General features: G+C 40.7%; 1 protein-coding gene across 1 annotated transcript in view; it reads right to left on the minus strand.

The window, feature by feature from the left end:
* The window catches only part of LOC114083011 (broad substrate specificity ATP-binding cassette transporter ABCG2-like), a 131,795-nt gene extending 127,368 nt beyond the window's left edge, over positions 1-4,427 (minus strand). Inside the window, 1 exon segment of the mRNA XM_071614014.1 lies at positions 4,237-4,427. Within this exon segment, the coding sequence (XP_071470115.1) occupies positions 4,237-4,427 (191 nt within the window).
* Positions 4,428-24,193: the final 19,766 nt, after the last annotated feature.

Raw genomic sequence — 24,193 nt, forward strand, 5'->3', positions numbered from 1 at the left:
ATTGATTAAAAGTAGTCTAGAATACACAGGATATCAATCACTAGTCAAGACCTATAAGGAAAATGCCTCAGAACTCTAAAAATTTCTTTCATTTATTCTTGAAACTACTAATCCTAATGTGAAACAATATATTCATGTCCAAAGTTTATAAAATAAATAGCATATTCACATGAATACTCTTCATTACTCTTACTCCTCTTATTCAGAAGCTAATCAGCCTCTTCAAATACTCTCACCTGCTTCCCAGTCAAGTTAGACACAATGAAGGAACCAGTGATTTGTTGACTCTCAGCAGTAGTGTTCTCACTTTAAAAAAATCTAATCAGAACAAAAATCAACACATATTAAGTAAAAATCAAAGATGGGATAAAGCATTCCAGAATATAAGAAACCATAACCTGTTCTTTATACTTAAGAAAAACATCGTGCTAATAAAAAAAAAAAAGCAAAACACATTCAAGGATAGATGATTTACTGCTTTGTTAGTGTCTGATAAATGGACTGAAAAACGTTCATTAGGAGATGTCCCTGTAGCTGGATGTCCTTAGGGATGTACAGGTACAAAATAGACACAAAGAACGAAATGGAGGAAGGACAACTAAGGGGAGGGACAATGTAGGTGTACAGGAATGATGAAATAGCAGCCTGACTTCACCCATTCAAAAATCTGGTGGCTATGCCAGTCTGTCTTTAGAATTGGAACATACATCAAGCTGTGTTGTTCTACAGTAGAATCAGTATCTATTCCTAGTTCAAGATCAAATCTGACAGCTATATGTCCTTACATAGGATTCCCAGGGAGGTCGATCCTATTACTGCCCAGCTGTCATGAGTAATGAATGTCCTAGTAAAACTGCCACTTCAGCATTCACATCCACGAGGGCTTCAGCATTCATGGCCTATGACATTTGATGTGTCTCCCAATGATACTAGGGTTGCTGGAGACTGACTTGAAATGTGATTTTCACTTTGCTTATTAACTGAAAAACATCTCACTCAATCACTGGATGACTCTAATGAGAGTGTGGTAAACCAGGAGCAAGCTGTGACACAGAAAAATCTTAATCTTTTGGTAACCCTCCTCCCCCAGGTTAAAGACATGTTAATGACTGAGTATGTCTGGAGGTATAGATCATTGTTAGAATGGATTATTAGCATGCATGGAGTCTTGGGTTCAAACATTAGCAATCTTCCAAATTCAAAATGCTTGCATAAACTCTCAAAGTGCATTTTTCTACAGTTCTCAATGCATCTTCTTTATTAATACCCAGCAACTACTTCTAAAGTGACCAGAAAAAGCTCTGTGATTCTCTAAGTCTTCATTGACTGGAAAACTTCCCAGGTTTTTAAGATACATACTCAAGGAAGGAGCAAGCCATCATGAAGGATTCAACCAGAAACTGAATGTGAATATGTTAAGGCAAAACATTTCATACGCACCCTTGTTTGGCTTCCTTTGACACTAAACCCTAATATTACAGAAACAGCAGTAGTGTAGAATCCCAAATGCCACAGTTCCAATGTGGAGCAATGGCTAATTCCACATCCATTTAGGCAACATAATCATGACCTATCTATTTTGTATGAACAAGATTCTCTTCTAGGTGGGATAGTGCTAAGACTAAATCAAGAAAACAAAGTCCTAGCTCCCTAGAGTACACATTCTAGTCCAGAAATCAGTACCCTGCAGTTGGTCACTTATTTTCTATTTTCATAAACACTGTGATTGGACAAAGCTATCCTCATTGGTCTAAGTAGAGTCTAGAGCTGCTTTCATGCTACAATGACAGTTAAGACCATCAACTATGGTCCACCAATCCTTGGCCTCCCCACCCTCCCTCTGCTCTTTTCTTACCCCTCACAAGCCATTACCAACTTATTTTCTTCTTTCAGTATGTTCATGCAGAGGTTCTCCCTCCTCATAGATCTATTACACTTTACTAGATAATGGTCCACCCTTTGGCCTTGTTTTGTTTATGGTCAGAGTAGGTAAATGCCATTCCCAGGACAAGTCAACCTCCCTGTACACACACACACACACACACACACACACACACACACACACAGGTTTTTCACTTTCTCAGTCTTCATGCACCTGACCCTCCAATTCAGGGTGAGGGGCTTCTATTCTGTCCTTGAGTACTTTGATTGATCACAGCAATTAATGCAGGGAAACGAGTCTGGTTTTCAGACTCTTCGTTAGACAACAAAATTTCCAAGAACACAGGCCATATCTCTGTAACTAGTATCTTATACAATACCAGGCACATACTAGGAACCCAACATTTGTTGAATAAGTGAATCTCCACCTTAGTCTATTGAGTCCCTAGTCAACAAGCTGGAAGGGATAAGAGACGTAAATGAATCCTCAAATAGTGTGTGTTTTATATCTATTCAACCTGCCCATATTGAAAGCATGGTACCTTCTACCTCTTTCATCAAAATCTGTAGGAACAACTACTTCTTAATTATTGTGTTTCACAAAAGTCTTATTAGCTTGTCATAAATCAAGTATATCTTGATTTATGTAGCAAAAGATCAAAGCCTTCCATCCACCATTCCTCTCCTAGTCAGGATTTCTTAACCAACACAGTACAGACACAAGAAGTAGGCAAGACAGCTGGTGTTGCTGCATAGACAAAGTTCTAATCCTGCACAGCAGCCCTGGCCTCAGCCCAGTTGGGCCTCAGATCCTGTCCATTTCTCTCCCACCCATGCATGCCTCAACATTTTCTACACTATATTGTCATTTCCTTGCCCTCTGGAGAAAGTTGGTGTCATTAACTAAAAATTGTAGAGTCACAAAAAAATATCAAGAAAACAGAACATATGTCTAATTTCATATAGATTTGCCTCATCAAGCCTTGACCTGACTTAAAGTACTCTTTTATAGCCACTTCCCAATCTTGAAGAGTCAGTAAAAAGTTTATGCTTTGACTAGGAAGACTTATTTCCCTTATTATACAACTAGAACTCATAGGCCATGGTCTCTGAGCAAAGCCAAATTCACATTCTGACATCATAGAGGGGAAGCAGAGGCTCACAAGTATCAGAAAAGTATTGACAACTCTAATGACCAGCATCTGTGAAAAACTCATGGAGGTACCTTGTAGTGATAGGTTACATTGAAACACTCATCTCCCTCCACTCTAGGTCCAACTTCAACATCACACTTTGAATTCTGAATTTGTTATTGGATGGAAAGAATAAAAATAAAATCATAATTTCTAGGTACTTTAAAAACTACATAACAAGATACTCTTCTAGGTGGGATTCAATTAGCTTATAGGGATCTTATATTTAAATATATTCTAACTTTATTAGAGTAAGCAATAAGTAAATTATTATAGTCTGTGAACAACTATAAATAGACCATTCATTTTAAAACATGTCTATTTGAAAAGAAAAGTATTTTCATGATATACTGTCATTTCAATCTCCTTGCTTCTAGAACATAAAGGTCATAAAGTGCACAAGTACCTAAAACTCATTCGTCTCTTAATCATGTTCAAGTAGTGAAATAGAAACACACTCTTTTTCAGAGTTGGGAAAGATCAGAGTTACAATTATATATCCACAATCAAAATGCAATAAACTAGTCTGGTGCAGTGGCACGTGCCTGTAATCCCAGCAGCTCTGGAGGAAGGAGGATCAAGAGTTCAGGTCAGCCTCAGCAACTTAGTGAAGCCCTAAGGAACTCAATGGTACCCTGTCTGCAAATAAATTGCAAAAACAAAGGTGGGGGGTGCAAGGCTGGAGATGTGGCTCAGTGGTTAAGTGTCCCATGGTTAAATTCACAGTACAAAAACAAAACAAAACAAAAACAAAAACAAAACAACAACAAAAAAAAAAAAAAAAAAAAAAAAAAAAAAAAAAAAAAAAAAAAAAAAACAATGAACTAATGAACTATACCACCAGACCTCTTTCCACCAAAAACATGGCTTATTCATTAAAAACTAAATGGCTCATTAATTGTTCAGTTTCTCAAAGATTGATGCACATGACAGAAACACTTTTAGGAATGTTTTGACAGTTCAGTTCCTTTCAGAGCTAAGCACACACTTAAGTGTTTCAATTATTTCAGTCCTAGGTTAGCCAAAAGAAATGAAAACATTTCTCAATATGTCTAAATTAATATTTGAACACAAATATTCATATCAGTTTCTTGATCATAGCCAAAACCTGAAGTTCACTGTAGGTCAATAAAGTGGTCCTTTAAAAAGTTCATGCACATACTTGACATCTGATAGTTTCTTGCTCTTGATTGTTTTCAAATTAAATAGACAGCCTCTCTTCTCTTTTACTTCATAACAGATGTTGTGAAAACTTAACACAGGCCCTTTCTGGTCACTGAAGCTCATCCCAGGGAGGACATCAGAATTGCGTTGGGGCATGGAGATTAAAACTGGGTCATTATTGGAAGACATCTGGAGAGTTCTTTCTTTCTGTATAGGGAAAAGCAATAGAAATTTCATAGTTCAGGTAAATTAGATTTTAAACACCAGATAACAACACATGAACACATTTAAATCAAGCTTCATTTAAACTGTGCTACAGTGAGTAGGTTCCTTTCTAAAGAACAGCCTAAATCACTGTGATAAGAGCATGTGACTGCATAACCAATGTGATTCTATGTAGGGTTTGGAAATGTACAGGAAAGCATTCTCCTAGTGAGAAAACACCCGGTGGGTAAGAGGCACCTTGTTAGAATGCCCTGCAATCTCTCTTAGGATCTAGTAATATAGTTAATAATGTGCAATGTCTACCTGGTATGGCAATGCCCTGGATGCCTCTGTGTTAGAGCCTCATCAAGCCTTGACCTTGATTGTAGGCACATAGCTCCTGGGAATAAAGGAACTTGTTTGCTAGATAACTAAAATTTTAACCAAGCTCTGTTGTTGCTGGAGCTGCCTGCCTAACAGTAACTTTAGACAATGGACTTTCTTGAGAACTGCACAAAACCTTCTAACATTGCATACTGTAGCAATGAAATGTAACTGCAGAATAAGTAATCTTACTGATACTCTAAACAATAATGTGGTTATGGTACTAAAGGCCTAATATAACATATTGGTATAAATAAACGTGGCCACTTGGTCAAGGAGCTGTTCTGCCACTTTCCTACCTCTGCATCTTGTCTTTGTGTTTCCCTTTATTATTTCTTCACAATTCTACAATAAATACACTCAGAAAAATGAGAAATTATATCCCACCTATGTATACTATATCAAAGTGCATAAATTCAGTCTACTGCCATGTATAACTAATTAAAACAAATTTAAAAAAGATCAACCTTAGAATCTATAATGGGAGGCAGATACAAATTAGAATACCTACACTCCAATTAGATGTCACATTCCCAAATTAAAGTGTCCTAAAATGTAAACAGTATGAAAATTATTCAAAACCTAGGAAGGAAGAAAAAGGCCCATGATTGTTAGTCTTGTCTGGCTTGTAAATCATATGATACAACTTCAATTCAAGAACAGCCTAGATGCTCATCATGCAGCTCAATTTTTTAAAAAAATATTGGAGTTTAGAATATTCTTAATACCAAAAGGAGCTTAGTCGAGCAGTCAGGGGCTAGAGAGATTTTTCTGAATTTATAGTTTCAAATTGTACAACTCTGTTGTGCACCTTCAATCCGCTAAAAAGGTAAATTCTAACACTGTTTTGTACTGACATTATTATTACTTTATTGGGCAAACATATGAAAATGATTAAGTAAATCAAATCAATAGTTACACAGCTCAATGCTTTAAAGAAAAATTGAATATTAAGTTAACAAGTGAAGTTAAAAATGTTTCATTAAACAAGTTACAAAAGGCTCCTTAAATAGATTCAGAGTTAGACCAGATGCTGAACTGAGCTTGTTAAATAGGTTTGAAATGTTAACTGCAATAATTCTAGTTTTCATTTTTTAAGGCCAAAGTCATCCATGAAGTACTTGCTCTCTGCCTATGGTGGACCAGCTGCTCCAAACTGATCATCCTTCTGAGAACAACCATAGAAGGAGACAGAACATGAACACGAGTGTGTGAGGAGTTTTCTGGTGAGAGCAAGGAAGCCACAGGGACTAAGGAACCAAATTCTCAGTAAGCAGAGATCAGCTCTGGGCAATCCCAGCACCCCTTGCCTTTTTCTCTCCAGATATTTGCAAATGCAAACTTTTCACACATAGGACAACTCTCGGGAGCCAGGCAGAAAGACGCTGCTAGCAGTATCTTCCAGATGCCCCTAATATATTTGAGCAAAAAATCTCAGCAGTCTTCCAGCCAGGGAGACAAAAGTTGGATTATGGGCCAGCAAAGGTAAGGATCCCTAGAAATACAAGCTTTTGAGATCCTAGAAACAATATGGCCTGGGAATATAGGAAAACCAAAAAGACCATTCTCTTCTCTATCAAGGTCATCTTCTCAGCCTTTGCTAGAAGAAAGTTAAATCCACTCTCAACAAAGATATCGTTGGATAGGCATGATGGCACGGAATCCCAGTGACTCAGAGGCTGAGGCAGTAGAATCAAAAGTTTCAAGTTAGTCTCAGCAACTTAGCAAGGCCCTAAGCAATATAGTGAGACCCTGTCTTAAAATTTAAAAAAATTGGGTGGTGGATATGGCTCACTGGTTAAAGACACTGGATTCAATCCCTGGTTAAAGAAGAAGAAAAAAAGTGAAAGAAAAATAAAGATCATCATCTAAATGTTCAACCTAAAATTACCAGACATGCCAGAACAAAGGAGCTAAAGTTTCAAATCAGAACATAAAAGAAAACCCACAGATAATCTAGCCTGGAGTTATCAAACACTGGCATTTAAATCGCTGATTAATATGTTCAGGAAAGAGATTATCACCAAATAATGACTGAGGTAGGACAGGTGGTCAGGAAAGTGCTCTCCAATGAAGCTACTGAGCAGTCACTCAGGGAGGCCATCTGGAGGAGCAGTGCTCATCTAAGCACCAGCCTAAGGAACCAGCAAGAGGACAAAGACCTAAAGAGTAAGGGAGGGCAAGAAGACAGGTGATAAGGTCACAGGAACACCATTTTAGGCAGAGCCCACCAACAACCACCATAAGGAATTTGACTTGGATTAGGAATGAAACTGAGAGATATCAGAAAGTTCTGAGTGAAGGAATGGCATGATTTAACTACTTTTAAAAAGACCACTCTGACTTTTGTAAGTCAGTAGGGGTGCAGCAAGGAGATTATATGAGACTACTGTAACAACCCAAGAGCCATCTTGGGGATGCTGTTCTGAACCCCTATTTTATCATAAGGTCTTAGAAGACTTATTTATCTCTGTATGTGTTGTCCCAGTGCAACACCTCTCAGGAACTCCAAGAACAGAGACACCACCAGGTTTATCACACACAACACACCAACACCACACTACCTGCAGCAATCTCTCATGTCATGAAAATAGGGGTGCAGGTGGGAAAGACACTGAGCTTCAAGCAGAGGAGAACCTCACTGACAGCAAGGGCACAACCAAATCAAGAATTTATAAGGGTACTTTATGAACTTTTTCCAAACCAACCTACTGCCTGCCTCAGCCAGCCCATGATCAATTTGGGGAATAAAAAGAGTACAATACAAAATAATGGTTGACTTTATGGCCATTGGAAATAAGAGAAAAACTCTTGTAAATTTAAAATGGATCTTTTATTGAGAAATTCCTATGAATTCAAATAAAAGAAATAGGTAACAAGACATGGGGGAAAGGGTGTCTGAGGAAGTCAAGAGGATGATACTGGGAGATGCCCTGGAAAGTCCTCACCCTTTGTCTCCTTTCTTCATCAAGCTGACCCCACCCTACTGGCACCCCATTTAGGCCTTCTTTGAAAGGTAGATAAAGTCAGCACCTCACCATCAGTCCTTCCTCTTTCTTTGTAAAACTCAGCTCCAGTGGCTTCAGTGGGGGATTACAAAACTTGTTTCTATCTAGAAACTTCTTTTTCACCCTCTAGATAAATGGAATTGGATTACCTAATTTTGGATCTAAGAACTAAATTCCAGCCAGAACCTGCTCTAAATAGCATCCATCAAGGCTTTTCCAGTCACAAACCCAAGGGACTGAGCTAATAGTGATCAATAAACTAAAGAGACCCTGGTTCAGCAGGGTCTCTGACCAAGCAAGACTTCATTCCCTTCTTATGCAAAGAAACTTATTCATAGACACTTGGGTGGGAGCAGAAGGTAGAATGGCAATTTTTTTCTCTGTACTTATCACCCATTCCTATCTTAAACAACTGTTACTCTGCTAACTTTGAATATGATCCACTGAATATATTCTCTCTGTAAATAAATTAACTGTGTAGCTCAAGGAATGAATACTAGTGAGTTTTGTGGGATCATGATGCAAGAATGACTCTGAATATATTAATATTAATATCAAGATATATTAATAACACCAGAAGTGTACTTTAAGTAGGAGAGATATGTGGTATGCAAGTAAAATTATACAAGACATTATTGAAAAAGAAAAAAATATATATATAAGAACAAAATCAACTAGACTATCAACTTTTGGTTGACATTCTGAGGTGAACTCAGCCTTATTTTAAAGAACAGATGAGGTTTTCATAGGTCTATAGGACCTGTAGATACAGGTAGAGGCCATTTGGGCTCTTTAATTTTCATTAAAACATTTGAATCCTAATTTCCTACCCCACATTATATGGTTCATCTTTAACACAATATAAACCTTCTTCCATGATACTGTCTTCAACTGTTACCAAACTCATATCAAAAACTGTCAGCACAGTGCCTGTGGTGACAGATATACCAATCACCCTCATCTGACCTTTACACATTGTAGATGTACAAGTAAATGTCACACCAAATACTTACCTATGTTAAATTAGTGTGGGTCAATGGAAATGTGTGTGTGTGTTTTGTGTGTGTGTGTTAAACTAAGGACAGACATATTCACAAAGTATTTAGTGAACATGGTGCCAACCTATCTCTCTATGAAATCTAGGTTTATTCCCAAATGACATCCAGCCATCAAACAGTAGCATATGTGACCAGAGTGTCTTAATGTCCTAGTGTGTACTGCAACACTTAGAATAAGGACAGTTACAGCTACAACAATCCTCCTTAGAAAGTGCACTGAGAACATGCACTACTGCATGCATATGGACAGCCCTGAGGGTGCTCTCCATTGCCATTCCTCAGTCTCTTCTGCATCCTCATGTGACACATGCACACACACACACACACACACACACACACACTCACACACACACACACACACACACACACATTTCCCTCCAAAATAATTGCCAAGAAAACAGCACATAGACCAATGGTAGAATAGAAGACTCATAGACAAAACTATTCAGAAATAGTCATCTGATCCTTTTTGACAAAGGTGCAAAAAACACACATGGGAGAAAGGACAGTCTTTTTAAAACTGGTGCTTGGAAAGCAGGTTATCCAAATGTAGAAGAATGAATGTACAGAAGAATGAACATAGAAGCATGAAAATGCAACAACAATTCCTGCCATTATGTACAATCATGTGGTGAGCCGCTTCTGCCGTTTCTGCAGACTATGGTCGCCATTACGAGATGGCGCTGGCTCCGCTGTGGTATGTGACAAACAACTCCTTATCTGAGAGAGTTGGCACATGATTTTTCACCACCCTGTGAGAAAGCTCCACGCGGCAGCTTTGCATTGGGGCTTGGGATGCTTTATTAAGGCTGGGAGGGCATCCGGGAAGGAGAGAAGAAGAAAGAATAAGAAATATCAAGGGACCTGAATAAACTGCTGAGAGAAGATTCCTGAGTTGCGTCTTCCTTGCGGGCAAGGGGTCGCGACAAGTGGTGCCGAAACCCGGGAGTCAGAACTCTCAGTAGTCAGGGGTGGTGCACCGGTTAGTCCCAGGTAAGTGGGATCCGCGATCAAAGCGGGGTTAGTCCCTAGGTAAGTGGGATCCGCGATCAAAGCGGGGTTAGTCCCTAGTAAGTGGGATCCGCGACTAAAGCGGGGCAGTTCCTCTGTAATGAAAGAGGAAGCCTTGCATTTTATTGCAGCTGCACCGTGTACTTTTGCTTCTACTTTCGCTTTCGTTTTCTGTGTTTTTTCCGCTGTGTCAGTGTGTTTCTGCTGTCTGTATTTTTTTTGTCGTTGTGTCATGGGTGCCGCATCTTCAAGTCCGCTTCTTCTGGCCCTAGATGGCCTGTTACGTTCCAAGGGACTGGAAGTGAAGCATAGTACTTTACAGAGATTTTTACAGAAGGTAGATATCGCTGCACCGTGGTTTGCATTTTCGGGCAGCCTTACTGTGCCTAGTTGGGATAAATTAGGCAAAGATCTTGATTTTGCATCTGAGCAGGGCATGTTAGAGGGTGGGGTGATACCCCTTTGGAAAATGGTCCGTGGTTGCCTTACGGATGGCAGATGCCAGGAAGCACTTGCTAAAGGACAGGAGGTTTTAGAGCGATTACATGAGGAAAAGTCGGAGACGGCAGAAAGCGAAGTGACTCGGGAAGAGGGGAGTGTGCGGAGCATGACACGGGGGAGGAGACGGTTGTACCCAGATCTCAGTACGCTGTGTACACCCCCATGCAAAAGTGGGTCAGAGGAGGAGGAGGATGAGGAGGAAGAGCTCGGGAGGCTGTCTTGTCAGCTAGGGAGTTTAGCTATAGGAGAAGGGAACAAAAAGAAACAAGGGCTCAGGAAGAACGATCCCCCGGATCCACCGCCGTATGGTGGGGGCACTACGGGGAGAGCTTTCCATGCCCAAACATGGAGGGCTGTTCACGCTGAGATGGGTCTTGCTTATCCAGTTTTTCAGGATGACAACAGGGGAAGAGTCCATGAACCCTTAGATTTTAAAATTGTAAAGACCCTGGCGGAGTCTGTGCGCACTTATGGGGTGGATGCCGCCTTCACACTGACTCAGGTGGAGAATCTATCTGATACTGTATGACTCCTTCTGATTGGGCTAGCCTTGTTCGGGCTTGCGTTTCCCCGGGTAAATATCTGGACTGGAGAGCATTCGTGCTAGAGGGCGCAATAGAGCAGGCCGCCCAAAACCATGCGGCGGGACATCCCCATTGGGACAAGGATATGCTCTTAGGGCAGGGTAGATTTGCAAATCAACAGACAGGATTTCCTCTTGAGGCATATGATCAAATTAACAACATTTGCATTCGGGCATGGAAGTCGCTTCCAAATAGAGGAGAGGTGTCTGGTAATTTGACCAAGATTCTACAAGGCCCTACAGAACCCTTTTCAGATTTTGTAGCAAGGATGGTGGATGCCGCTGGAAAGATTTTTGGGGATCCTGATGGAGCCATGCCCCTTATCAAGCAATTGGTCTTTGAGCAGTGCACCAAGGAATGTAAAGCAGCAATCACTCCTTATAAAAATAAGGGCATAGAAGCATGGATGAAAGTGTGTAGAGAGATTGGAGGACCTTTAACTAATGCAGGTCTTGCAGCTGCTGTCCTTCGGATGGCAAAAGGGGGCAGTCCTGGTGCCGGAACATGCTTCCATTGTGGTCAACCTGGTCATTTCAGACGTGAATGTCCTAAAAAAGATAATTTTACTGGACCCCCTCGCGGTGGCCCTTCCAATGGCCTTCGTCAACCGGGGCTGTGTCCAAAATGTAAAAAGGGGAAGCATTGGGCAAAAGAGTGTAGATCAGTGAGGGACATCTATGGACAGCCTGTTTCAGCTGGGCCAAAAAACGGCCGAAGGGGCCCCCGACCCCAGGGCCCACAAATATATGGGGCAATGGAGAATGTCACACCCAAACCCGAGACATGGCCATCTCTACGCCATCCCATGAGACGCGGAGAGCCACTACAGGTGCCGCGGGATTGGACCTCTGTTCCACCTCCAGACTCGTACTAACATCTAAGATGGGAGTCCAATTGGTGGAAACTGAATTCAAAGGGCCTTTACCACCTGGCACTGTAGGTTTGCTAATTGGACGTGCATCCTCTATATTACAAGGTCTTCATGTCTTTCCTGGAGTCATTAGTCCTGATACTGTAGGATCAGTAAAGGTTATGGTGGAAGCTCCAAGGGGTATTGTGTCCATTTCCCCAGGAGACCGGATTGCTCAATTGCTAATTCTACCCAGTCTGCATACCCGCTTTCCTGCTGATTCCTTTTCAAGGACAAGTGATGATATTGGAGTCACTGGAGGGAATTCTGTTTATTTGTCCTTAGATATGAATGACCGTCCTACTTTAAACTTAACCATAGAAGGCAAATCAATTTTGGGGTTGCTAGATACTGGAGCAGATCGTAGTATAATAGCACAAAAGGACTGGTCAAAGGGGTGGCAGGTGCAGCTCTCAGATCAATCACTAAGAGGTTTGGGATATGCCCAAGCCCCTCAAATCAGCTGTAGACATCTATCTTGGAAGGACCCAGAAGGACACAATGGCACCTTTCAGCCTTATGTACTTGATTTACCTATCTCTTTATGGGGTCGTGATCTGATGAAAGACATGGGGTTTACTCTTAGTAATGACTATTCTCCGGTGTCTCAACAGATTATGCAAAATATGGGGTATAGGCCAGGTCTAGGACTAGGAAAACACCTACAGGGGTGTAGGCATCCTGTGCAAGGTCATCAAAAGCTTAACAGATTTGGTTTGGGTTTTTCCTAGGGGCCACTGGGGCTCAAATACCCATAACATGGCTCACCGAGGAGCCTGTTTGGGTGCCTCAGTGGCCTCTTCCCTCGGTTAAATTGGCAGCGGCCCATAATTTAATCAAAGAACAACTAAACTTGGGTCATATCCAACCTTCTACTTCTCCATGGAATACTCCCATATTTGTTATTAGGAAAAAATCAGGAAAGTGGCGCCTACTGCATGATTTACGAGCAGTTAATGCTCAAATGCAACTTATGGGGCCCATTCAAAGAGGGCTACCTCTGCTCTCCTCTATTCCTCAGGGCTGGCATATTATTGCTATTGACATTAAAGACTGTTTCTTTTCTATTCCTTTGCATCCTAAAGACTCACAACGTTTTGCTTTCACCCTTCCCTCGTGTAACCACGAGGAGCCAGATCTTAGGTTTGAGTGGGTAGTGTTGCCACAGGGAATGGCTAATAGTCCCACGATGTGCCAGATGTATGTGGGAAAGGCACTTGCACCTCTCAGACATAAGTATTCCTCCATCAAGATTATTCATTATATGGATGATGTGTTATTGGCCGCTAAGTTAGAGCAGATAGTTAATGAGGCCTATAGAGACTTAGTAAAGTTGTTAGCTCAATATGGGCTACATATTGCACCTGAAAAAGTTCAAACGGGGAATTCTATTGAGTATTTGGGAGCAATAATTGGGTATGATAAATTAAAACCACAAAAAATCACCATAAGAACTCAAGATCTCCAAACTCTAAATGATTTTCAAAAACTGTTGGGAGATATTAATTGGATAAGGGGATATTTACATATTCCTAATGGTGTGCTCCAGCCTTTATATGCTACCCTTAAGGGTGATCCAGATCTTGCTTCTCCTCGTAGCCTCACCAAAGAGGCTAGAGTGGCCCTTATAACAGTAGAAGAAGCCATACAACATGCTACTCTATGCAGGCTCCAAAGTGATAAATCTTTCCAGTTATGTGTACTTGCCACTATGCGGCAGCCTACTGGAGTACTGTGGCAAGATGGGCCTTTACTATGGATCCATCCACATATATCCCCAGGAAAATCTTTAGAATACTATCCTGATGCTGTTGCAGCGTTAGCACTTAAAGGGATTCACCAAAGCATTCAATTTTTCGGACAATCACCTTCTTCTCTTATTATACCCTATACTAAGGCTCAACTTAATGTTTTGTGTGCTACTCTAGACAACTGGGCTATTCTATGTTGCTCGTTTCAAGGGGATATTGATAATCATTACCCTTCCCATCCATTACTCCATTTTGTTAAAGAACATCCCATCATTTTCCCTAAGGTAACTTCACCCAATTCAATTCCGGGGGCTGTTAATATTTTCACTGATGGTTCCAAGTCTGGAATGGGAGCTTATGTAATTAATGATTCTCCCCCTGTTCAGCATCAATTTGCTCCTGGTAATCCACAATGGGTTGAACTGCAAATTGTTATTGAGGTTTTTAAACAGTGTTCTTTTCCTTTTAATCTTATCTCGGACTCCATTTATGTGGTACAAGCACTCAAAGTCCTGGAGGCCGTGGGAGCTATTAGTAATGCCCATAATGTATCTGCTTACTTTAATCAGCTTCAACAACTTATTTGTAGCCGCACTGCTCCTTTTTATCCAATGCACATACGGGCTCACACTTCTCTTCCTGGTCCGTTATCACAGGGTAATGCCTGTGCGGACTCAGCCACTAGAGGCCAGTTGATATGCTTGGCTTCCTCCTTAGAGGGGGCTAAATTATTTCACCAAAATTTCCATGTTAATGCTTTAACGTTGCGCAGGCGTTTTTCCATTTCAAGAGCGGATGCTCGTCAGATAGTATTACAATGTCCCCATTGTGTCACATTTCTTCATCCCCCTACTTATGGAGTGAACCCACGGGGATTAAAACCATTGGTTGTCTGGCAAATGGATGTGACGCATATACCTGACTTTGGTAACCTCAAGTATGTACATGTTTCTGTTGATACGTGCTCTGGAGTTATTCATGCCTCTGCTTTGTCGGGAGAGAAGGCACGTAATGTTATCACTCATTGCCTAGAAGCATGGGCAGCATGGGGTGCTCCTGCATCCCTTAAGACTGATAATGGACCTGCTTATACTGGCAGACAATTTACATCCTTTTGTTCTACCATGGGAGTGCAACTTACTCATGGTCTGCCTTACAATCCTCAAGGACAAGGCATTGTTGAGCGTGCTCATCGCACCTTAAAGGAAACTTTACAAAAGCAAAAAGGGGGAATAGGAGCTGAACACACTCCTAAAGAACGCCTGTCCTTAGCTCTCTTTACCATTAATTTTTTTAAATTTGGATATTCATGGTCGCTCTGTGGCTGATAGACATGTGTCCCCTCAGCCCTCTGTGATTGGTTATGTTAAGTGGAAGGATGTTCTTACAGGCCAATGGAACGGCCCTGACCCCGTGCTGACATGGGCACGAGGATCTGTATGTGTTTTTCCCCAGGATCGCATGGAGCCGTTGTGGGTCCCTGAACGCCTGACAAGAAGAGTCTTGACATCAACCGACCAGCAACAAGAGATACCACAGCAACCCTGTGATGAGGATCTTCACTCTGCTACGTGCTCTGGTTCTGGTGCTGGTGCCGATGGCACAGACGACACCAATGCAGTGGTGGGCAGTGGCACGGGCTTGGCCAATGCCGATGCCGGTTCATGGTAGTTCTAGTGTCCTCCCCACTCTTTTCTCTACCTCATGTGAGATGTCTGCTCCCTGTGCCTCTCCTAGAGGGGACGTGGAAAGCATTTTTAATCGATCTCAGGTTAATCTCACAGGAGTTTTTTGTTTCAGCCTTGGAAACGCTAATTGCATTAGCCTTAAGACCAAAAATTTGACTAACTGGGAGGACCCATTGCGGTCCAATCAGGTCTCAGGGAGTATTATTAATGCTGTACTGAGCCAAGTAGTTTCGGGGAAGCAATCAGGTTCAGGGACCCCTGTAAATAGCTCTGCTTTAAACATAACTACCTTGGCTATGATCTCCAAGGTACTAATCCCAGTACCTCCTTCTTTTAATAGTAATTACAATGCCACTCATTTCAAGGCCTCTCCTTACTGTACCCCTAATCTTGGTTTCCCCCCAACATTTACGCCTTGTCAGGATCATTCTTGGGAGAAACTTCAAGTTGCTAAGGGTTTCTCCTTTTCCCCCTCTCTTAAGAGGTATGTTTATAATTTTAACCATAGTGCCAACTCCTCTACAGGAGTAGGTTGGTCCTGGTTTCAATGGCTGATTTCCAATGAGAAGGGGGCTTCAGCTGATATTTCTGCATTGGCTCAATTGCTGGGAGCCAAAAGCTGGCTGGCTAATGTTTCTGGCACTGTTAGGAAAAGTGAACGAGGTAATAGGCTCACATCTGTTTCGCTCAACTCTTTGCTATATAATGCCACATTGCCTCCTGCAATGGTCTGCGTCCAATCCCCGTTCTTGCTCCTTTTGGCTAATAATACCTCGTCGGGGATGCTGGATTGTTCTAGTGTTACCTGTCTCTTATCTGAGTGTTGGAATGGTTCTTGGACTGTAGCAGTGGTTATGAAAATTCCAACCTTTGTCCCAATCCCAGTCACTGCGGACCCAGATAAATTCCCCATTGTTGAACTACTTAGAGTCCGCAGAGATTTTGGAATTATGGCAGCTATAGTGACAGCTGTGGCAGTGTCTGCTGCTGCAGCAGTTACAGCTGGAGTAGCCATGGCCAGTCAAGTACAAACTGCTGCCACCATTAATCAAGTTGTTCAACAAACTTCCACCATACTTGAATCCCAAAATTCAATTAATCAACATATTTTGTCAGGGATTTTAGCTGCCAACCAAAGGATAGATTTACTCCAAGCTCAGGTAGAAGAATTGGCTGACTTAGTGCTTTTGGGTTGTGTTGATCAACGTGCAGATTTATGTATAACCTCTGTCAGATTTAATGATTCCAGAAATGCCTCCCGCATCATTGGCGAATATTTGGCCGGAAATTGGTCCATGGCAGCGGAAGACATGATCCAGTCTCAACTAACTCAGATTGCTGTTTTGAATATTACCCGTGTTGAACCCGTGACTTTGGGTCAATTCACCGATTGGATATCTTCTGCTTTTTCCTTCTTCAAAGAGTGGGTGGGAGTAGGCATTTTTGGTGCAATGTGTTGCTTCAGTGTTATACTTTGTTTGTGGTTTCTCTGTCGCCTTAAAACTCGCCATGCACAAGAAAAGGCTATGATCATACAAGCTCTTGCAGCTTTAGAAAATGGCAACTCACCTCAAGTCTGGCTTGCGCATCTTAAACAGTAAACCTTTGTCATGGTCGTTGCACCCCAAGTTATTATAACATTGCACTGGGATCGACATGACTTTCCTTGTTATTCTCTTAATGTTGGAAAGCCCTTGCACTCTGCCGGTCTTGCTGCCATTGCACGCAGATGGGTTTCCACACTAGTGCTTTTCTATCGCTTTAAAGTCCGTGCCTTTCTTTCAGGGTGCTGTCAACTTGTTTGTCATTAATACAGCCACAGTTCAGCCTCAGCTATCCCCCTTTGTCCACCATCGTCACGATACAGGATGCGAGGCAAGGCACTGCACTTGAGTGATCCTTGACGTGGACCTCAAGGAGAGCATGTCCTATTGCATGCGGGTTAGACGCGTCCACGCCCCGCCCCACGAAAAAAGGCGTCGGCTGATATGGCCTCGGATCTGGGGAAGGGCCCTCCTTAGGACTGAGCCATACTATGCAGCCACTTCTGCACAGTGGGATAGGACCTCTACTCTCGCCTGTATTGTTTTAATAAAACAGAAAGGGGGAACTGTGGTGAGCCGCTTCTGCCGTTTCTGCAGACTATGGTCGCCATTACGAGATGGCGCTGGCTCCGCTGTGGTATGTGACAAACAACTCCTTATCTGAGAGAGTTGGCACATGATTTTTCACCACCCTGTGAGAAAGCTCCACGCGGCAGCTTTGCATTGGGGCTTGGGATGCTTTATTAAGGCTGGGAGGGCATCCGGGAAGGAGAGAAGAAGAAAGAATAAGAAATATCAAGGGACCTGAATAAACTGCTGAGAGAAGATTCCTGAGTTGCGTCTTCCTTGCGGGCAAGGGGTCGCGACACAATCACAATGTATCAAAAATGTAAAAATAAAAATTAAAAAAAAAAAAAAAAACATTTAAAATTAAAAAAAAAAAGTAAATGCCAGAGAAAGCTTGTCTGAAGAACCAGTTTCAGAAGGAAAGACTGATCATTACTTTCTCTTATGACCTCCAGGATGCAATATTTTTTTAAGTGCAGAGGTACTTTCAGTTCACCTGTGTCCATTCCAATGTGTTCCCTCAGGCAATGTTCCACTCTGGGTGGTATTTTTTTTTTTTAACTTTCTTTATTTTTTTCCTAGTTTTGTCCCTCCCTCGCCTTTTTTTTTTTTTTTTTCTAGTTTTAACTTTCTTATACTCACTTCAAATGCTTCATGGATGCCTAATGATATTAAATGCAGAAATAGGTCTTATACTTGTGTTTATTGTAATACAACTTACTTAAAATAGTGTTTTCCTTAAAGGAACTCTTGAATAATGCCCAGGGCCCTGGAATAATCATGCCCATTTGTTACATTTGTTACTGTGAATCTGTATTTTTTTTTCTGAAAAAGGAGTGAGTATTTGCATTTCTAATTCCTACTTATATACACATTTTTTAAAACTGATTTACAATCTAGTTTTTGGTTTGCACTTTTTTGCATTATTGGAATGTTTTCGTGTATTATTTTTGATGTGTTGCCAATAGCTGGATAATTTTTAAAGTTAACTATTAAAACTAAAATAGCCACATAAAATTCTGAAAAAAAGAGCTCAGTGTTTTCATCCACCAATATTAACTCTCCTTATCTTCACACATTTGAGAACAGGCAACAATTTTATCATAAGGGACCCATGCAGGACTCCCCACCAGAGGTGGAATCAGTTGCACCTCCACATCATTTTCTGGAAAAACAACAACAACAACAACAACAACAAAAAACCATTCTGTAAGAATAGTTTTTATTTCCTCTCAAATCAAACTGCCAATAGTACAAACTCCATTTGAGCAGTGTGCTCTTGTCTAACAAAATGTGCACCGGATACTCACACACCTTTCCTGTTACACAAATTTGCTTACTTAATAATAGTTCAAGTGACCAAGGGCACCAGTCTCAGGATATAAAGCATGGGTATGGAGATCGAAAGGAGCCAGCTTGATCTTCCACACATGCCCTGAAGCAGAGCTTCCCCTGGACAAGGACACCAAGCATCTCTGCTGCTGTGGAAACCCTCAAGCATTTTCCCCAGCTCCCCTGGTTTTTCCCTGCCTGCCCCTTCCCGAGCTTGCCTCCTCACTGAAAGACTGAGTGCCCCCCCCCTTCCCTCCTGTGTTCTGGGGCTGAGGTCTGTGCTGACCCAGGACATTGCATGCAGCTGCGGCAGAGCGGTCCCTGGACCAGAACGCCCCTAATGCTGCCGCTGCTCTCTGGACCTGGCACTCACCACCAGCTGTGCCTGGGAAGAGGCGAAAGCACAGTTCAAGGCCTCTGGAGAGCTGTACTGATAGGAAGCTGCCTGGATGCTACTTCGCCTCAAGACGCTCAGGTTGCTGGGCCAGAATGCCAGAGGCCTCCTGTGTCCTCAGGTCTGGCTCCACAGGTCAGGGCGGGGGAAGAAGGCAAAAGGCTTGGCGCAGCCTGACAGACAGGGATAAGCCCCAGCGCCCTAAGCCTTGTGATTGCACGGTATGTGACCCCCGTCCCCTCCCTCCCTCGGAGTCTATGAAATGGAAAAGACTGTCCCTGACCACTAAGGACAGATCAAAAAACATCGCCTCTGTTTTTTTTGTTTGTTTGTTTGTTTTGTTTTCCTGCAAATGAATAGAAGCAATTCGCTCTGATATCTGTGGGTACTTCCCGGGCTGATGGACACCTCCTGTGGCTTGGATGTGTTTGCCACTGTTACCAGGCTCTGTGAGTGAGTACTGTCTAAAAATACATTTTATTCAGTTTCATTTTAAACCAAAATTAGAATAAATTGTTCATAGCTACTCTTAATGACTGTTGTGGTATCAACAGTCTTTGAAACATTTCAAACATGAGATCTATTTATTTAAAAAGGAAAAAGTAAATGTGAAATTGAAATAAAGCATAAATAACAGAAACAGGATTATAAGTTGTATAGAGCATTTTGGAGTGACATAATATAAATAAGTCAGAGTGCTGGGGATAAAGCTTAATGATAGAGGTATTACAACCAAGGTGTATCCCTTGTACATAGATTAAAAAAAAAAAAAAAAAAAAAAACATATACCAAAAAAATTCTATGTAGAAAATAGTTGGAGGAAAAAAAATGAAACATTTGTTGTAGGAAATAACATGAATATCTTTTTTTCCTTCTTCCTCTATTTTAGAATAGTTTTATTTACATTTGTTTTAATGCAAAGATATAAATTTTATAATAAAAATCATTATTTTTATAGGTAAAATCAATTGATAAAATGCTTAGAGTCATACCCTCACCCAAAACAGGGCCAAAGAAGTTTTCACCTTATTTTTCATCTAATTTATAAAATACTTTAGTTTTTTGTTGGTTTATGTTTTAATTGTTATTTGTTTTGTTCTTGTTGTTTTTGATATGCCAGTAATTCCTTAGGTAAATGGAGGGGTCTTTGTGAAAGCTTCTGCCTTATGTGTAGAAGTACTGAATGGAAGGACTTCTGCTTCCAGTGTTTTTTCTGGGTTAACACCCTATATCCAACTCTGTGCTTACCTTATTTTATGGCTTGGATCTTTAGTGTCCCTGGAACAGCTCATGTGTTAATGCAGGAATGTTCAGAAGTGAAATGTTAGAATATGAGAGCTGCAATCTAATTAGCAGATATTCTTTTGAAGGATTAATAATTTAAATGGGTTACTGGGTAATAACAGCAGGCCAATGGTGCCATAGTCTGGCTAGGCACAAATAAGTGGGAGGTTGAGCCACTTATAGATTCAAGCAAGAACTAACTTTATTTTTGAACTCAAGGGAATGCCACCCACGCAACCCTCCAGGAACTCCGCTTGTTTGTGCTCCAGGGGAACTCAATCTCTATCCTTAGAGATTATACCCAGCTGTTTTGAGAAATATTAAAGTCTTCTCTTACTACCTGTATTTGGGGTTAACATGCCAAGATTGACTTCTTGTCTTACATGGGCAAAAAGGCCAATGGGCTTTCTAGTGTCCAGGAGACCTAGAACAGAAGAAGTGGTGGTTTTCCTTAGTGACTTGGAAGGCATTTGGCATTTTCTAGACAAACTGACAGAGGCTGTTTATGTCATCCTTTGGGAGCTTCATAAAGAGAACTTGGCTATTACTGCAAAATTGGGGATGTGAATGAATCAAAATCTTGCCATCCTCTGGAATCCATGCCATTGTCTCCTGGTAGTAGCACTGTTAGTCTCACTAGTGCCCCTTTCCAGGTAGGGAGCAGAATTCCTTTCTCCCAAGGCAGCTCAAAATCCATATAATTTACAAATGGTTGAGAGATCTGGTCTTCTTTCTTGGAGACATTGTCCCTCACTTGGCTAAGAAATATATATTCAGAATCATGTTCTGGTCTGAGATTTCTTGGGACTTACTAGTGAGAAAAGGTCAGGCAGTGGACAGTAGGAAAGGGACAGTAAATGTTGACAAGAGGGCATGCAGGAAAGCAGCCATTTTAACATGGCTAACATGTTATAAAACAGTTCCCATTTATCAGAAAGGACATATATTTCCATCTCATGGAAAACAACTGTGTAATACATAATCTAGCCCTCCTGTCCACCCCTCCCCCACCACTATGTGCAGCACAAGTGAAATATCAAGAATCTATCAAGAGGAGCTTATCAACTTCTCCTTATATGCCTTTATTTATTTTTTGTCAACTTTAAATTTTTTTGTTATAAATGTCAGTAGAACGTATTTGGTATATCATATATAGAGAGAGTGTAACTTCCCATTCTTGTGGTTGTACATGATGTAGATTTATACTAATAGTGTATTCACATACAAACATAGGAATGTTATGTCCAATTCATTCTCACCTCCCCTCCCTTCCTCCAACTTGCCCTGTCCAATCTGGTGAACTACCCCCTAACCCCTGTCTATTGAGAGTCAGCAGCCTTTGTTTTTTGGAGATTGGCTTATTTCATATAGCATGATAGTCTCCAGTTCCATCCATTTACTGGCAAATACCATAATTTCATAATTTCTTCTTTATGGATGAGTAATATTCCGTCGTGTATATGTACCACATTTCTTCATCCATTCATTTACTAAAAGGCACCTAAGTTGGTTCCATAGCTTAGATATTGTGAATTGAGCTGCTATAAATATTGATATAGCTGTATCACTACAGTATGCTGATTTTAAGTCTTTTGGAATGGGATAACTGGGTCAAATGGTGGAGGAGTGGGATAATTGAATCAAATGGTAGTTCCAATCCAAGTTTTCTGAGTAATCTCCATACTGCTTTCCAGAGTATCTGCACCATTTTGCAGTCCCACCAGCAATATATGAGTGTACCTTTTCCCCAGATCCTCACAAACTTGTTATTGTTACTTGTGTTCTTGATAATTGCCATTTTAACCAGAGTGAGATGAAATTTCAGTGTAGTTTTAGCTTGCATTTCTCTAATTGCTGGTGATATTGAACATTTTTTCATATATTTCTTCCATGACAAATTGCCATAAACTTTGACTTAAAAACACAGAAATTTATTACCTTATATATCTGTGGGTCAGAAATCTGACATGAGTCTATCTATTGGGCTAGAATAAAGATGTCAACACTCTCTGTTTCTTTCTGGAACATTTCAACTTTTTTATAGGCTCTTTGCATTTCCTGGCTCATGGATTCATTCTCCCATCTTCAACGCTAGAAACATGGAATCTCTTTGACTTTGTCTCTCATCACTTATCTCTTTGAATCTTTTTTTCTGTCGTCATGTTCCACATCTGCTGATCCTTTTTAGATTCATCAGATAGCAGCCTTAATTTCACCTGTAACCTTAATTCCCTTTATTATAGCCTAACATACTCACATTCTGGGCATTCAGGCAAGAATGTGTTAGGGAGGCTAATATTCTGTTTAACTTGTGGAAAGGAAGAAAATGAAACTGTAGAAAAATCACTCAGTCTCACTGAGTTGGTAGGAAGTTTATTTTAACTAGGGACATCTGAGATTCAGCACAGCTGAGCAGGAAGAAGCTATTTTAGCACTTTTCTTATCTGCCTATATAGACAGAGCCTTCCAGGAGTGAAGCTGCTATAAATTCATTTATGGGAAACTTCACTGCCATGAAGGAGAATAACTAACTATGCCTGGATGAAAAACTGCATAACCAAACATTATCACAGACTATTGCAATTTCCATCTGTTTCTCTAGAAGTCCATTTATTTCCCAAAATAACTTTCTTCACCTCCACCCTTTTCCATGTTAAGTTGATATATAAACTCCTATTTCTAGCTATCCAGAATCCTCCTTATGTGCATGCTCCTGCAGGCATATAGGTAAACCTTGTCCATTTTCCTGTTGAACCATTAATAGTAGATTAATTTGTAGGCTCCTCAGTTGAGTGAACATCTAGTGTTTAGCACTGAGTTGCCAGATATCCTGATATCTGATATTGAGTGAGACAAAGCAGGATCAGGGGAATTTTATGTTGTTTTAAAAAAACAACGCCCCCCCCACAATAAAAAAAAAAAACATGTTCAGAGTGAGTATGCAGTCTCAGTCTGTAGAATTAACCCCTTAATTTTCACCTTCACACTGTTCAGATCTACCTGCTATCTACAATCATGAGCTAGCATCAGAGGTATTATCTTCAAAAAAGTTAGTGGGGAACAAATGTTACTTTTCTCAGCGAAGTGACTTCTTATGTTAGTGATTTTTAATGTCACCTGAAAGCAAAAAACTAAAATAAAGTGAATCAAGATCTCCCTCAGGTTCACAGAAACTTGCATGATCATCATGTTTTTGTACATCCAATATCAACTCTGTTTTTCTTTTCTTTTGGAGTTCCACTTTAACCAACTGGCTCATGCACATTTTAAGACCCAGAATCAGTTAAAATATCATTTCATTTTTTTGAAAAACCATTGTGCATTCTCAAGTTTGTGTTTCTTTTTTTTAAATTGAATTTTATCAATTTATTTTTTATTTAATTGATTTTTAAGTACATGACAGCAGAATGCATTACAAATTTTATTACACATATAGAACACAATTTTTCATATCTGTGTATATAAAGTGTGTTCATGCCAATTCATGTCTTTATCATGTACTTTGTTTTTATTTCTTTTTTGCATTACAATTTTTATTACACATATATACCACAATTTTTTATATATCTGTTTGTATATAAAGTGGGTTGATACCCAATTTGTGTCTTCATACATGTACTTTGGATAATGACATCCATCCACATTCCACCATCCTTGCTAAACCCCTGCCTCCTCCCTATCCCTCCCACCCCTCTGCCCTATCTAGAATTCATCTATTCCTCCCATGCTTCCCCT

Source organism: Marmota flaviventris, chromosome 7 (genome assembly GCF_047511675.1).
Source record: "Marmota flaviventris isolate mMarFla1 chromosome 7, mMarFla1.hap1, whole genome shotgun sequence".
Taxonomy (NCBI): Eukaryota; Metazoa; Chordata; class Mammalia; order Rodentia; family Sciuridae; genus Marmota; species Marmota flaviventris.